At 41.1% G+C, this 16,556-nt stretch overlaps 2 protein-coding genes across 9 annotated transcripts; both read left to right on the top strand.

Moving 5' to 3' along the window:
- Nucleotides 1–9,049, top strand: tia1 (TIA1 cytotoxic granule-associated RNA binding protein). Of its 7 annotated transcripts, none has more exons than XM_026297287.1 (12): nucleotides 1–206; nucleotides 1,362–1,458; nucleotides 2,481–2,579; nucleotides 4,056–4,110; nucleotides 4,218–4,305; nucleotides 5,017–5,092; nucleotides 5,233–5,338; nucleotides 5,549–5,644; nucleotides 5,735–5,819; nucleotides 5,918–6,056; nucleotides 6,231–6,379; nucleotides 7,087–9,049. In XM_026297287.1, exons 1-12 carry the CDS (start codon nucleotides 181–183, stop codon nucleotides 7,223–7,225), a joined length of 1,155 nt encoding a protein of 384 aa, XP_026153072.1. In that variant the 5' UTR covers nucleotides 1–180; the 3' UTR covers nucleotides 7,226–9,049. The 7 variants fall into 7 exon arrangements, with proteins under 7 accessions (XP_026153072.1, XP_026153071.1, XP_026153070.1 ...); XM_026297286.1 differs by having other exon boundaries at nucleotides 5,546–5,644; nucleotides 6,234–6,379; XM_026297285.1 differs by having other exon boundaries at nucleotides 5,546–5,644.
- Nucleotides 9,050–9,321: 272 nt separating this feature from the next.
- c12h2orf42 (chromosome 12 C2orf42 homolog) lies at nucleotides 9,322–15,873 on the top strand. 2 transcript variants are annotated; one of them, XM_026298402.1, is made up of 8 exons: nucleotides 9,322–9,437; nucleotides 10,673–11,788; nucleotides 12,224–12,343; nucleotides 13,361–13,465; nucleotides 13,956–14,063; nucleotides 14,319–14,419; nucleotides 14,870–15,032; nucleotides 15,106–15,873. In XM_026298402.1, the coding sequence occupies exons 1-8, from the start codon at nucleotides 9,368–9,370 to the stop codon at nucleotides 15,339–15,341; spliced, it is 2,019 nt and encodes a 672-aa protein (XP_026154187.1). In that variant the 5' UTR covers nucleotides 9,322–9,367; the 3' UTR covers nucleotides 15,342–15,873. The 2 variants fall into 2 exon arrangements, with proteins under 2 accessions (XP_026154187.1, XP_026154188.1); XM_026298403.1 differs by having other exon boundaries at nucleotides 9,344–9,437; nucleotides 10,639–11,788.
- Nucleotides 15,874–16,556: the final 683 nt, after the last annotated feature.

Genomic DNA, 16,556 nt, shown 5'->3' with positions numbered 1-16,556 from the left:
CCCCGGTCTGTTCGCCATCTTTGTCGGCTAACCCATTGTTCACTCTGGCGCTAACGGAGGCGCTAAATCACTTCATACTGCGCAATAAAATAACCTGACGGTGTCACAGGTAGCTGCCCGCGACAGTCGTGGATTTGTTCTCAGGGTTGCGACTTGTTCTCGGCCAGCAAGTGAACCAGAATGGACGATGAGCAGCCTAAAACCCTGTAAGTGTGTGTCTCCGTTACCGTTAGTCAACGTTAGCTAGCTAACCGCTTGTACTCGTCACGTAATAGTCACAGCCTCCTTGCCGTGGAGAGATTGAGCCCTGAACTTGCTTCATAGCCGACAATCGCATGTAGTTTTCGGTAGATACAACCCACTGCGACCTAAAAGGTCTGAAGACATGTGATGACCCAGCTGCTGTTATTTCGGTACATTGTTTGAACGCCAGCTAGCTGGTTCCAGAAACATCTCAAATCAACGCGTCGGCTTCCTCTGCTCGCTTAGGAAAACCACATAACACAGAAAATAAATACAATTTAGTGTGTTTCATATAAGCCGAATGAAATATTGACTTCCAAATATTTAACTAGTGTAGATGGCTGTACACTTGAAGCTAATTTGACGATGAACAGAAGAATTAGGGTTATTTTCAACGGTGTTTTGTCGTACGGTTGCATGCATAACGTCGCTTGGAGGATAGAGTCATTATTGCTTAGGCCTTGAAACATATATTATGATTTTATTACTGGTAACATGGACTAGTGTTGAATTTTGGGTTTGAGTTATTTTTATATCTTCGGTGAGTTTAGTTTAAATCTATTTAAATTCAGCAGTGAGGTAAAATAAGGACAGTAGCGTTTGCATTTGCTTGTATTTCAAACGTATTAAAGTACGTTTTAAACTATTTTGAAGCATAAATATACATATTGCAGGGTATTATTTTTACATGGAAATGTCTTGATTTATTTCCAAATGTTCAAAATATAAAAATCTACAATCATGTCTGACAAATAAACCATAATAAAAAGCAATAAAACATAACATATCAGCTAAGAGTAAACCTTACAGCTGTATTTGGCCCCAGTCTTCTGTTAAGTAGAGTTTTAAATGTAGGCCTTTTACTTGTAAAAGAGAAATTTTACATTTGTAATAATATTACCTGTACCTAAGGATGTGGACAGAGGCAGTTCTTATGTGTAGCTGCAAACACGGATTTCTGTAAACAAAAAGAATCCTGAAAAACCCTGTCTAAGTGCTTGTCACACACTGCAAGATATGCTCGTCTCCCAGGCTGGCCAGGCTTCTTGGCCATAAAGTCGCTGACGCCCACCATAAAACAGTAATTAGTGTCTTCTGTCTGCTGTCTGTGTATCTAGGTATGTCGGGAATCTGTCCCGGGATGTGACAGAGGCCCTCATCTTGGAGTTGTTTGGCCAGATTGGACCGTGCAAGAGCTGTAAAATGATAGTAGATGTAAGTTCATTAATAATCTATTTCACTCTGTTTTTCTGCTTACGTAAAAATATACTGTGATGTTATTTCTCTTCTGATACTCTTTCTATAGTAAACAACTATGTTTCCAATAGTAGAGCCCAGTTGATACAGGAATTTGAAAGCTGATTTTGATATTTGTAGGTTTAAATTTAGACAATATATTGACAATATATAGTCCAAACATTTTTGATAAGGATCTATTATATTTAGTTATTGACTGTCTCAGCTCTTATTTAATAGTCTCAATACTTGCACATTTATTTTTAATATTTTTCTCCTCTTCTAATAATTCCTTTACTATAACCAGTTCTTTCCATTGTTTTGTAAACTGATGGGGACACATTAGCTAGTGGTTGGTGTTGATTTGTATGTATTTAGTTCAGAAATGCAGAATCCTTGTTAGGCTCATGAAGCTAAACTACAGGCCAGTAGTTGAGGGAAAGTGTAATGCTGCTCTTCCACTTTTCCTCTGTGTTCTGCATAAACCTGGGCCAAAATTCTGTTTTGAAATTTTATATGTGGAGTGAATCACTCTCATAACTTATTTTATTAGTTTCTTCCCACTGTTGTAACAAGCATCATGTCTGTTGCTATAAAATATGAAATTATACTTGCTGCTTCTTTTTAAAGTGTTTATATCAGGCCGTGGCTAAAAAGGCATGTCTGAGCAGCTCCTTGTTTATGAGCTTGAAGCACAGACTTTCTTTCTGTACTGGTGGAAAAGGTTTGTTGTTTCCCGTCGTCATTAGCACAGGTCGGCTGCATATTTTGCAGCAGCTATCTGATATCACTGCTCATCCAGTTTTAAAAATCCAAACCGTTTTCAAATGACCAATGTTGTGTGATCTCTGACACAATGACACCACTGATATATTGGTCAGGCTCTGTCCAGGAGTAACACTGCCTCCCAATTTAATGCAATATGATGGCATTGTTGTATTTACTGTGACTTTTATAATGGACACAGTGATGTAATATTTGTTTTTTTTTTCCCACTCCAGACAGCAGGTCATGATCCATACTGCTTTGTGGAGTTCTATGAGCATAGACATGCCACTGCCACAATCGCAGCCATGAATGGTCGGAAAATACTGGGTAAGGTAAGCTATCATATCTCCTGGGTGAGTCAACTAGGGCTAGGCTTGGTGGGCAGGGTTGAAATGCAACAGCTTGAGAAACATGTATCTTGTTAAATCGCATCTCACTGCCCTCTTCCTGCTCCACTGTTTTATTTCTTTGTGCACTTTTTCTTCTGTGCACAGTCTGAAATGAATCAGGTGGGAACATCACGCACTGATCACCGTCACCTTACTGCTGTGAAGAACCCTAGAAAAATAGGTTATAGTGTTTGTTTGTTTTTTTGTTTGTAACTGTTTCCCAGTTTCTTGCTTTCTCTTGGTATTAACCCATTTCAGTAGATAGAACATGAAGTGATTATCTTCAATTCCAATCATGGCAGCCATTATTTTGAAAGATTTTAAAATAGTGTCTTTGCTTTATTTATTCATCCATGAAAGAAAATAAAAGCAAATTCACACTGAGGTTTGACGCAGTTTGTGATTTAATTTAGACCTATGCTTGTGTTTTGCGCAGGCACTAAAGTTGTATTTGTGTTATTGATATCTGCTCAAAACCTGCTCTGTCAACCAATAGAACAGAAATGTATTTAAAAACACTTTTCTTTCTGCAGTTTGTATTGACTGTTGAAATAGACTCCATTTAAAAACAACCATTTTGCAGATTTTTGTACTAGATTACATGACAGGCAGACCCAATAAACTGGTGATTCAGTAAAAACCCAAATAAACTACGCTGTTCATTTACACAGGTGCAGATAAAGTGCTGTTTGGGTGTTTAGTTTCAGTTCATGCTCCATGCTGTCTCTGTTTGAATGAAGCTTTTCCTTGAATGGGTTTGCAATCTGTATATGAATTAATTTAACATCACCTTGCTCTGTAATTATGCTACATGTAACATATTTTGATCTACTTTAACTGATGCTCTTCTGTCCCCCTTCATCTTTACTGCTGTGTGTTCTTTTGCGAAGATATGTCCACATAGAATCCACATAAAAGCAACTTGAAGAAAAATACATTCAGTTGAAAATATTTTATCCTCAACAGGTATTGAAGGACCATTTGAGGAGTATAACAAGTTCGTAAAAATCACTTGTTTGTAAGTCCCTTGTTATTTGGACCTTACTTCCTTCAGTTTTACTCCAAATTTTTACTAGACTGAGAGTGAAATGTTCCTGATTTATGAAGGTGAAATCTTGATATCCCTTTATTTACTCCACTGTATTTTACTGTTTATTAATTAATACAAAGGTTTGTAAGATGACAATGGGATAAGTCAGTTTGTAGTGGTGGTTTAAGAACCCAAGAGTGGCATACAGAAATCACCTTTTAAAAAAAAAAAAATGAAAAGAAAATCTTTATCTCAAAATATGACCTAAGTAAAAACTGGTGATGCAGAAACCGCTAATCAAAGAAAAAGCACCTTCCTCTCTTCTGCAAGCCTGCTTCACGTCTCACCTGCTTCTTCTTCCTCGCTCTCTACATCTGTCTCTCTTGCAGGAGGTCAAGGTCAACTGGGCCACGACGCCAACCAGCCAAAAGAAAGATACAAGCAGTGAGTAATAGTGAGATAGGAAATGTTTCATGGGTACTGAACCATAGTTTTGTACTGTCAGTTTTAACTGTGTTGAAATATTTGTAAAAATTAAACCTTTTTTTTAGGTCACTTCCATGTCTTTGTTGGAGATCTAAGTCCTGAAATTACCACAGATGACATAAAAGCAGCTTTTGCTCCATTTGGGAAAATATCGTAAGTTTATTCTCATGGTCATTAGTGAATGTGATTCTGTGTTAAGACCAAAATCAACAAAGTGTTAGTTTAATCTTTTCTGATTTTACCAGCTTGTCTGTACCTGTCAACTTCCAACCTATTGCTTTTTACAGAAGAATGTTAAAAATGGGTCAGAATATGGACTCCCTTTTATAAAGGCTCACAAAACTGTTAGTCTTAGTTTTTAGATATTCATTTATGCTGTATTCAGGTACTGGTTAATACCTGTTAATACCTAAACTGGTGCTGTAGGGTAGTGTTAGTGAGTTTGCTTCAATATAAACTAGTGAAGTGTTCAGTGAAGGTAGATGTTTTCATGACTCAGCTCCATTTGAAAGGTCTAACCCAGAAGCTGAGTGGGAGCGGGTCCAAATTGCACAGGGTGATATTGTCAGTGCTTTTTCTTTTTGGAATTTGTTGGTATTTCATTTGTTGGAGCTCACTGTGTGTAATGAACAGTTGGGTATGGTCCTCAATGGTATTCAGTCTGTGAAGATGTAAACAAAGGAACATGTCCCCCAGTGCAACAGCACACTGATATTTTTAACAGTGGAGCTCTGTGGCGCAGAGGAATAAGATGTATCAGACATTTACAGGCAATACCTTTACGTTTACTACCTTCACGGTTACGTTTGAGAAAACTGTAGAATATGCATCTTTTGACTAACTGTGTGCTTTATTTGGGCACAGGGATTGCCGGGTGGTGAAAGACATGGCCACAGGTAAATCTAAAGGCTATGGCTTTGTCTCCTTCTTCAACAAATGGGTAAGTGTCAGTGGTGTCTGGGTGTTAGAGGACTGAGGGAGTGATGGCAGGACACAATTGTTGAAGGCACCAAAGTTTACAGCAGCATGTTTAGTATTTGGTGTTGGTGACTCAGTATGTTTCCTCTTCTGTATAATCAGGATGCAGAGAATGCCATACAGCAGATGGGAGGACAGTGGCTGGGAGGTAGGCAGATCAGGACTAACTGGGCCACAAGGAAGCCTGCTCCTAAAACTACAAATGAAAGTAAGCGCATAGTAATAACATTAAAGGTTGACTGATGAGCTGTACATATTTTTAATTGTCAAAACACAGTTTTGAAATGTCTTTAAAAGCCTATAAATACTATCATTTGTTCTCAGTCAAATCCAAATGTGCACAAATAATTAAATGATTTATTATTTGTAATTTAAGTGTATAGGCAGACATTAGAGAAATTCCTGCTTCTTTTAGCAGCCAGCACCAAGCAGCTATCTTTCGATGAGGTGGTAAACCAGTCCAGCCCTAGCAACTGCACTGTCTACTGTGGAGGAGTCACAACAGGTCTCACAGGTGAGTCATACAATGTTTGTCCAAAGGATTAAGCTGGGGGTTTAGAAACACTGCTCATATTTTAAACATTACATTTTCTTTTGCTCATAGAACAAATTATGAGACAGACCTTCTCACCTTTTGGCCAAATAATGGAAATCCGTGTTTTCCCAGACAAGGGCTACTCATTTGTGAGGTGAGCTGATTATCTGACTGATTCATTTAATATCACAAGTGTCCAATATAAACCTGCATCTCTATAGGATAACGGTCATGTCTCTTTCCTGTGTGCAGGTTCAGTACCCATGAAGCAGCAGCTCATGCCATTGTTTCAGTCAATGGCACATCCATAGAGGGCTATGTTGTTAAGTGTTACTGGGGCAAGGAAACAACAGACATAGTTAGCCCTATTCAGCAGGTACAGATGCCACAGGTATGAACAGAGCTTATCCTCAGCATGACTTATACCTATGTCTCTAATCATAAATATATGGTGAACAGCTGCTGCAGTGCTTGGTTCAATTGCCTGTGAGAATCCAAGTTTATTGCTATGTGATGATGGTGCCATCTGATATTCTGCCTCCTAAAATATTCTTCTGTATGTCAGCAGAACACAGTGAGCTTCGCAGCACAGCCCTACAATCAGTGGGGTCAGTGGTACAGTAACACGCAGCAGATTGGTCAGTATGTGCCCAATGGATGGCAGGTCCCAGGCTATGGAGTCTATGGACAGACCTGGGATCAGCAGGGCTACAAGTGAGTACCAGAAATCACTGGATCAAGGGAACAGCTCACAAGTCAATGGGACAAAATCTTCTTCTCTTGCAAGTCCTTTATTGCAAATGGTGGTATTTTACATGCTGCTATCTTTTTTCTTTTCCTCTCCCTTAAACTGTTTCTCCACCCTGTACTTTTTGCCCACGTGTGCTTTTCATTCAGCTAACAAGACCCATCACACTCAGGTCTCTTCCTCTAGTTTCAGGGGGTAGTTTTTTATTCACCAAGTGGAACATCCCTGCTCATTCCAAGGTCATTGTAGGCGGTGACAGCTACTCATGAGCATTTTAAAAAAAAAAACACCCTAGACTTGATAATTGCCGCTTTGATACTTTTTATAAATGCATAGTGGTGTCAGGGTGACCTGTAATGTGACTAGCAGATGTAACACCAATAGGAAACTCAAATTTACTGCTAATAGAGCAGAGCAGATATAAGGAAACAATATCAACACTGACAAATAATTTATAGTTCAGATCACTGACTGTGCAGCTGTAGAGGCCAGACAAGAGGTTACAGGATACTCCTGTGGTTACTCATTTCCTGTCACCTCAATAACATATTAAAGGGGTTGGAGGATATTCAGTGATGGTGGACTTACCTGAATGGAAACACTCCACTGTGTCCAGTCTGCTTTCTCTTAGCCTGACACCATTTCTCTGTTTTATTTCTGTCTGTTCCTTCAGTCATTTACATGCCGGTGCCGGATGGACAGGCATGGGTGCTGTGAGCAATGGAGGCATGGTGGAGCCCGGGCAGGGAGTCAACGGGACGGTGCTAACCAACCAGGCTGGCATGAGCACTGCTGGCTACCACACCCACTGATCACTGTAGCCCTCTCAGCCTCAAAGGCCACAAGGATGATACTCTGCTGGGGAAGGAGTACATTAGGTGTGCTCTCTGTCTGTTACCATACACATTTATTCTGTTAGACAGGCTGGTACTCCCTCTACCAGCCCACAACTTCACCCACTGCCCAAATCTGCAAGTGTAAAGGAAACTGCCCACTCCAGAACACTTTAACACTGTTAAAACAGCTTTAGGTAATGTACCTTGCATTACTGGGCCCATTTTATTATTTGGTCTATTTTTCTAATGCCTGCAGATATTTGGCCAAATGGTATTATACAATATGACATCAAGGCACAGCCACAGTTAGTTTAAAAGGAAAAAAAACAATTAAATCTGTATCAAAACATCAGGTTTTGTCTAATTTCAGCCCCTCAAAGCCAAAGAGCAAGGGCAGAATTTTATACCAATGTTTAAGGACCATATTGGGAGGAGAGGCTAGCAACATTTTCACTTGGACATACTTGATAGTCCACAGTAATGCAGCACAGCCACAAGACATCTAGAGTAAGGAGGTGTGAATTCTCTCTCTCTCCATTGAAATATCTTTCTCTCACTGTTGGTCTGTCCACCTGTTTCTAAAGTGAAATACAAGTCCAGGCAAGTTCTCAGGGTGTTGTCAAGTCATTCTGTGAAATGTAGGAAATCACTGAGTAGAAGCTGAGGCAGGTTGAGGGAAAGTGGATACAACACAAGAAGTCAGTTTTCAGAACTCCTTCACTTCATCTCCCAGAATGGACTGAGCAGACTGAGGATCCGTGCATTGGATCAGAAATGTGTGTGTGCTTATGTGTGTGTGCATGAACGGATGCTTTTACACACCAGACTATGTCCAGGTCATATTCCCCTGAAACAGAAAGGACTACACCTTCTTTTTTTTTTTTTTTGCTACAGATTGACAAAGTGTCTTTTTTTTTTTTGAGAAACTTTAAAATGCTGACATTGTATAAAGAGCTTTTGCCTTTTTGTGTTTCATTTCGGGACTGTCTTCAAAAGAAATGTTGCAGTGACACCCATTGAATCGTGACACGAGACCTTTGTTTGTTTATAAAGCATTAAGTGGCTGTCAACTTTATTTTTTAAAATCGGACTTTCCTTATCTCAACCAATTGCAGGGATTACTGCCACTCTTATCTTACTTATAGGCAGAGAAATATTGCACAAATACTTAAGATTATCTTTTCGCTAAATTTGGAATACTAGGGGTTTTTTATGTTTTTGCATTCCACGTTTTTTTTTTTTTTTTTTTTAATTTCATTTGGAATTCTGTTTTATGTAAATAACTAAAACAGTCTGTTAAATTGTACTGAATCTGTATAAAGACAACATGTTAATTAAGGAGGAGTGCTTGCTTCTGGTTGGGGTTTGGGTTCCAGAAGCAGCTGGTTGACAGTAGCATCCCTGTCCAGTGCTGGTCTGAGTACAGTGAAGTGCAACATTTACTTCTTCCTGTGGCCTGGAGCAGCAAGCAGCATTGCTATGCAATGCAAACGCATTCAGACTGACAAGTAATACATAATTTAAGTTATTCTGTTTTAAACCTAAGTAATTGTTTTTATAGATTGAGACAACCTTACAAGGATCAAATTTCTGCACTGTGGCCACCATCATTTTACTATAGTTGGACGTCCATTGTGTTGCCTTATTTTCCGAGTTCCTTTTTAATTTAACCAAAAATCATCCAAGAGTAGGCGGTGCCTAAGAATGTTTTCAACCCAAGGGAAGTTCTGTTGATGCTTTGGTAACATGGTTTGTGTTTTTGCTTTGTCTCATTAAAATGCTGATGCTTAAAACATCTCACATTTACACTGTTTGCATCTTCTCTCTAAAACCAGGTGACACATGTTGAAGCCAAATGGAAGCGGTGCTAAAACCTCTAACCTGCTCTGACACGAGTTTTTCTGAGCTTTTGTGCGAGCAGCGTTTAACCTGAAGACTTAAATCCTCATTCCTCCCCCGATATTCATTTATTCGTTTCTCCAAATTCAAGCGTCTGCTCCCCAAGCACGTATGAACTTCAGCTCCCACAATTCAGCGCGCTTCTTCACCACGTGATCCTCTCGCACCAATGGGGAGTGTCGTTACAGGCGCAATGCGGTGATCGGGATGTAAGGAGGAATGGCGACGGTCGAGCCGGTTTTGGAGGCCAGAGTCGAGCTGAATTTGACCAAACAGAAGCGCATCGCAGGTAGTTTGAACATTTGCTTTGGAAACACACGGGCAGGTCGTGGGTAAGTCAGGTGCTGCATTTAGGGCGACGATGTGCAGCAGTGAAACGGCTGCATGCTGCATTTCAGGCAGGATGGAGGGAAATTGTTAGCAGAACTTAAGGAGGCAGCGCAGTTTTAATGGAAGTTTAGAAAGAAAATGGAATATTTTTAAACTTCACATTCATTTTTATCCTGCAGGAAATTTGGTTTCATGCAGACATTAAGTTACATGTCACACGTTTATTCTGCACTGATGAGTATTGGATCAAGACCTTTGTCATTGATTGAACAGCCTAGTAATAGTCATTGCACAGAACCAGGCTGTATTTAGATACAGTTAAATAGGTTTGACCCTGACCAACTAACAAAGTCCTGTTTACATGTCAAGGCCATGTCAGTAAAGTCAGTTTTGACTGAAGCAGCCACATCAAGTCTCAGTACAGGCGACACAGTCCCATTGGCCCCTGGTCTTTAACTGTGAAATATCATCCATCCATTATATAGACCTGCTTAGTCCTAACCAGGGTCCCAGGGATCAGCTGGAGCCTATCCCAGCTCTCTTTGGGTGAAAGGCAGGGGTCCACCCTGGACAGGTCCCCAGTCCATCACAGGGCCACATAGAGACAAACAACCTCACACACTCACACTCACTCCTATGGGCAATTTAGAGTCACCAATCAACCTGACATACATGTTTTTGGACTGTGGGAGGAAACCAGAGTACCTGGAGAAAACCCACACAAGCACAGGGAGAACATGCAGACTCCACACAGAAAGGCCCCTGATGGGCTCTGTGAAATATCAGATTTGAAAAGAAACAAGACAAAATAACCACAAAAACATTGCAAAACCATCAGAGTGATGTTAAACTACTAAAAAGAGACACACACAGAGATTATTTGTCTTGTCTTCTAATGGTATAGGAACTGTAATACTTAAATGTAATCTTCTAATCCAATGGTTGTTGATACTTTGATATCCTTGGGTAAATATCATTATATCAAGAAACAAAATCACTGGCCATTATTTATTTGTAACAGACTGACAATAACAGACTCATCAGCAAATTTCACAACTTCTGTTATCAGAAATGCTCCTGCAGTCATTTTGTGTCATACTGCAAATAAATCACATTTTCCTGTAACATCCACAGGCATGTTTCTTTTTTACTCTGTCAAGGTTTGATTTGCTTCACATCCTATTAATCTCTTAGTGATGGAGGATCTGAAGATGGAGACTGAATTAACTGTGTCCTCCTCAGCGAGCGTAGTCTCATCCTCCACACAGACCTTGTCCACTCAGGCCAACCTGGTGACAAAACAGCGAGACAGTAGAAGGAGCACATCCACGACTCCTGCCTTTCTCTCCAACCTGGGAAGGGCCACCCTGCGGGGGATTCGCAAGTGTCCACAGTGTGGCGTCTACAATGGCACCCGTGGTCTCAGCTGCAAGAACAAGGCCTGTGGGGTGTCCCTCAGAAATGCGTCGGCAGGGAGTAGAAGCAGCAAGAAATGTGTAGTGGAGGTGGTGAAAGTGATAATCGACAGTGAGGAGAGAGGCGAGAAGGAGCGTGAAGGAGGAGCAGAGGTCCTGGGTGGCGGCTCAGGTGGAGGAGTTCAGGTGTTTTCGGTGTGTCACAGAGGAAGAGGAGCCACAGCTACACAGTTCGGCTTTGTTGAGCTTGTTCCCACTGACACTGCTATAGCCACTGGTGACGGAACGACCCTGCTAACCCGGATCAACCTGGGCCGCTGCTTTTTGCCTTCTTGTAGACACGGTCAACGGTCGAATCAGGGCGAGGCACAGTCGGCACCGGCCAGTACCAAACAGTCTTCTGACAGCCTCTGTATCCACATCAAACAAGCCATAGAATGTCAGAGCCGTGCAACACCGCTGACCTTGAAGAGCTCTGTCCTGGAGGGTTTGCAGGCCTCCATACAAGCCAGGGAGGAGCTGTGGAGGCTGGCCACTGAGTCCCCAGGGCCCCTGGTGCAGCGAGTTTCAAAAGACACTCTGGTGGTTAAGTGCCACACAGATTCCTACCACCCTCTGGGTCTGCTGCATCTCACCGTGGGTGCAGGTGGACTGTCCGAGGTTTTAAAGCGGGACAGAAGGGGCCGAGAGGCGCCGCAGCATGCTGTTTTTCACTGTGCCTGCCAGGTTAGCAGGAGAAATAAACCCGGTGTTGATGGATTGACCAAATGTCAACCCGCTTCCAGCTTAGCTACACCACAACCCTGCCTTCACTTCTACGCCTGTGTGTGCGCCTTTGCAAGTGATGAGAAACTGGCTTCAGAGTTTGCTGCTTTCATCAACTACAGCCCCAGTGGTACAGTAACAGCCTGTTCTCCTGTCAGACTTAGATAGCTGCGCCTAATAAACTGGCAGCTGATCTATAGGCCATACTCAGAATCCACATCCTGATCTAAGCATCAGGGACCTGAATTTGAATCAACAAACACGAAAAAAAAAAAAAGAAAATACAACCACAGCCCCATTACTAATGTTCAGTAGTACATCCCAGAGTTTCTGCAGAGGCCAGGCTGATAAAACAGTCATTTAATTGATTAACTGTCTACTACAGTAATTTGCTCTTGGGTTCATTTTGCTATTGGACAGAACAAGGTTAGTTGTTTAGCCTGTTTTCAGTCCTTATGCTACTCTCAAGAAAGCAACAAGCATATTTCCTAAAATATGAAACAGTTCCTTTCACCTGTTGTTTGCTTCAACTAATTACTGCTCATGTTTTTTTTTTTCTTTTCAGATGTGCAACAAAGTGCTACCAGTAGAATAACAAATCCCAGTGAGAAGCCTCTGCTGCAGGCAGAACCAGTCAGCTGTCCACACAAAGCAAAGAAACTCCGCCTGGATGATTCTCTCTCTGGTGGTTTCATCAAAATACTTCCTGAAATATTTATCATAAAATATTTATCACTCGTAAATGCAGGCTGCTTCTCCGAGGCATGTTTGTCTGAATCGTCCATTCTCTTTCTGTCGCTCTTTTTAATTTCCTGCCTGTGTGTAGGCCCCTCAGTGGCCTCTCCCTCAGGGGTGGGGAACGAGGGAGTTTCGGCCTCCGGCCTGAGGAAGTCTGGTCAGAGGAAAGCCCCTGGTGCTCTGAAGGCTTTAGGTGCTGCCTCCCTGTCTGTTTAACTAATCAACACTTTCCTCTCTGCCTTTTCATCTTTCTTCTGCCTCAATCTTTCTGTCAGCCTTACGTCAACTGTCTCTGTCTTTGTCATCCCTGTCTAACTCTGCAGCAGTAATCCTGGCCCTCAGTTGAAAAGAACAGGGTCGCTCTACAGTGGACACAGAGTACATTTAATTTATGACTGACAAATGCAGGGTATCTGCAGATGCATTGCACTGATTTCCTGTAAATGGCTTTTAGAAATACGTTTTATATGTTCAGGCCTTTCAGAGGCAGTAAAGTTACTGATCAAATATTTTTGTATGCGATTTTAGGAAAAAAAAAAATCACAAGTACCTTTTTAGACCTCTGACCCTATGTCAAATTCATTTATCAAACTCAAAGATTTATAATCAGTTAAATCATCGGTCTGTTTTCTGCTGCTTATCTAGGCCAAGTAATTTAGTGATTAATGAATGATTATTAAATATAGTTGTTATATACAACTGGGAAAGCAGAAATAAAACATCATGAACTTGGTAAATAATGAATCCATTGAAATTCTTCCTACTTTATCCTGCATAATATTCTGTGCTATGTAGTACAAACTTAATGAACCTACAGTAAACCTGAATACATTTCTAGCACTTTTAATTTAATTTTAACAGGCAAAGCCATATGGTATATAACTAAATATCTCAGTGTTACACCTAAAACCAAAGAATGAGAGTTTTTGCTGTTTGATCTTCTAAAGTTTGTGTTATTTTCCAGGCTGTTCTCAGGCTGTGGACGAGCACACAGTGACGATGGGCTTCCATCAGTGGCTGGCCAGTGTCACGGAGAGGATCCACCAGACGATGCACTACCAGTTTGATGGTAAAACTGAAGCCTGTGTCTTTTACTAAATGTTATGTCATCTGAAATATAAATCAGATTAATCATCTTAAATATATAAATTTATTATATAAATAAATTATATACCCCTGCCTTTCACCCGAGAGAGAGCTGGGATAGGCTCCAGCAGATCCCCGTGACCCTGGCCTTCAGGAAAAGCGGGTACAGAAGATGATGGATGGATGGATAAATTATATAAATCACAAATGCACAACACAGAAACATTGGCCTGACTTGTAAAAGCTGTAAAAAACTGGCATTATTTTATTATTAGTAGTGTATAGTAGTACAATAGTAGCACCTTCCAATAAGGCATACACGTAGAATTTATTTATATATAAGTATTCATTATGACTTTATAGTGTAAATCAGCACTGACCCATTAGGAAGAACAAACTAGAAGCCCTTTTGTTTTTACAGTCAGCTATTTAAAATCCGTAAAGTGTCGTTGCTGTCGATGTTTCGCCATCAGGGAAACCGCAGCCTCTGGTGTACCACATTCCCCAGGAGTTCTTCAACGCTCTGCAGCATCGCTTGTCGCTGGGATCGAAGAAGAGGAGACTGCCTAACTTCACAACAGGTGACAAGAAATAATCAGCAATCACAATTATTAGTTGGAGATCATTCAGTAGGTCATTCCAACCAAGCTTGTGTATCTGTAGTGTTCACAGGTGCAGGGGTCACAGGTTAATGCACTTCTGTTTTGTTGATGTTGCACTTTGGGTTTTGTTTATTGAAATTCCACAGGTATATGCAGTTTTGTTGCACAGTTTCTCAGTTGGTGTGAAGGGTCTGAGTACCACCTGCAAACTCTCTTTGTCTCTTTGTGTGTCAGCGTTTGTGCGAAATGATGGACTCCCTGCTGGCACTTTGTCCAAGTACACCTGGCACATTACGAACCTCGTGCATGTTAAACGCATCTTTGACACACCACAGGTAAATGCAACCCTCTGGCTTATGTAAGGGTCTGATTGGACATTGTGTAATAGGAGCCTGATGATTTCATGAGTCAGACTGAACACTGAAGGTAGATTTATGCCTTGTATTCAGTCTGTTGCATGTAGGAATGAATGGGAAGTGACTTTTGACTGCAGACAGCTGCAGGTTTCATAGATAAGAAATCTGAGAACTGAGTGAAAATCAGAAATGAATTCAGTAAAGGACCATCCTCATTGTAGTAAAGATGCAAATTTCTAGTTGTTTTAATTATTATGCAGAGCATGATAACTGTCATGCTATTATGCAGAGCATGATAACTAGTCTTCTTATAACACGTTCCAGTAGGTTGTATACAGTGTAAATATGTGTTCTATATATCACATATAAATTATTTAAATCTGGAAATGACCCTACAGTCTTTGTTTATCTCTCTGCACTTCACACCAGTTGCCTCTGGAACTTTCTCAGAGTTTTGTAAAAAACGCTGATGGCTCTTACTCCCATTTTCGCTGCCCCGAGCCTCCGCCTGAGCCACAACTACCAGAGGGGTACAGGACAGATCGGCCACAAGCCATCCGACCGATGGAGCTGCGCACCTTCCTCAAAGTTGGTAAGGGAGTGTTTTCAGCTGTGGCATTCTGTCATTCTGCAGATCTGTGTTTACACTGGCGTATCTGTTCCAGGCGTAGGCGCAGCAGAACAGAAGGAGGCCACTCCGTTTGTGATCGAGTGGATCCCGGACATTCTCCCTCGCTGTAAGATGGGAGAGCTTAGGATCAGCTTTGAATTTGGCCACCAGCAGAGTGGGCAGCCGGAGTACTGTGAGAAAATGAGCCTGCTGGAGAAAGGAGTTCGCAAATCAGACTCCACTGAAACCAAACACACTAAGATTGTTGAAATCCTTCAGATGGTTATTTAACTTGCTCTCTCTTCATTGTCGTGTTAACACCTGCAGTAACCCACCTGTGTTTGTCCTGACAAGCTTCTGATATACATGATACAGGAAGTGATTTAACATGTTAAGTTATGCAAAGTAAGGATAATCAACTACCATGTCTATTATAAAGCATTATATTGATCAGTAGTATATTTAGGCAGTTCAGTCTGTTGTGGAGTAATTAATAATTAATTAATGGCTTTTTTTAATGCTACTATATTCACAGGTACAAATATTTTTCTAGCTAATAAACTTTTTTTTGCCTAAGACAGTTCCCAGAGTCAGTAAGAGCAATAATTGGGACAATTCTCAATAATTATGTGCATAAAACACATAGAAAGATTAGATGTAATTATAATACATTAACCAAATCCCATTTAGTGAAGGTGTGAAAGCCTGTGTGTGTTGGAGCGTCCAACAAACGAGGATTGTTTTTGTTTTGCATTGAGAAAATTACACATTTACCTGATTAAAAATGTGTCTTTGTTGTGCAGTGATGGAAAGTACAACATCATGTCTTGTTGATGAGATTTACTTTCATATATTATTTTTTTTTGTGCTTTCCTTATGTGAAATGAAGACGGATCTTTTTCTGCTCTACTATTTTACCAACCAGCAGGTGGAGCCATAATCCTCCCTTCAGCATCAGCGGACTGGCCTAACAAAGCTTTTCAAGCAAACACAAGTAGGGAAGTGTTTGAACAGACTGTTAAAACTACCTTAGCTTAGAAAATCAGTGTAACCAGGCTGTCACTGTGTTACAAAATGTATTAATATAGAAGAAAATTCAGCGTTTAACTGCATTTCAAATTTGGCTGGATGTGTGTTCCCCCCTTCTGGGCATCACAAAGCAGAAATTCCACACTTGCTGTGAGATACATGAGTGGAAACATCACGCATGCTTCCAAAATGTGTCCAAATGTTCATGAATTCATTAAGATTACAAGTTAATGCCATGAGAACATCACACCAAATTATATGCGCTGCTCAGAATAGCAGCTTGTGCACTGTGTATCTACATCAGGGGTGTAGGCGTATAAGAACAGTGCCAGCCCCCGGCCTCGTTCCTCCCTCACAGGCCCCCAGGACGGCAGTGTGAGTACAGCCTCTGCCTGCACAGGGGGCCCGGCTGCCAGTCAGCTCCGAGCCATGCGTTTAGCTGTTTATGTAGTCTGTCACTCACAGGGATGGGAGATG

The sequence above is a fragment of the Mastacembelus armatus genome, chromosome 12 (genome assembly GCF_900324485.2).
Source record: "Mastacembelus armatus chromosome 12, fMasArm1.2, whole genome shotgun sequence".
NCBI lineage: Eukaryota > Metazoa > Chordata > Actinopteri > Synbranchiformes > Mastacembelidae > Mastacembelus > Mastacembelus armatus.
Note: the sequence above shows the minus strand (reverse complement) of the source record. Positions and strands in the feature narration are given on the sequence as shown.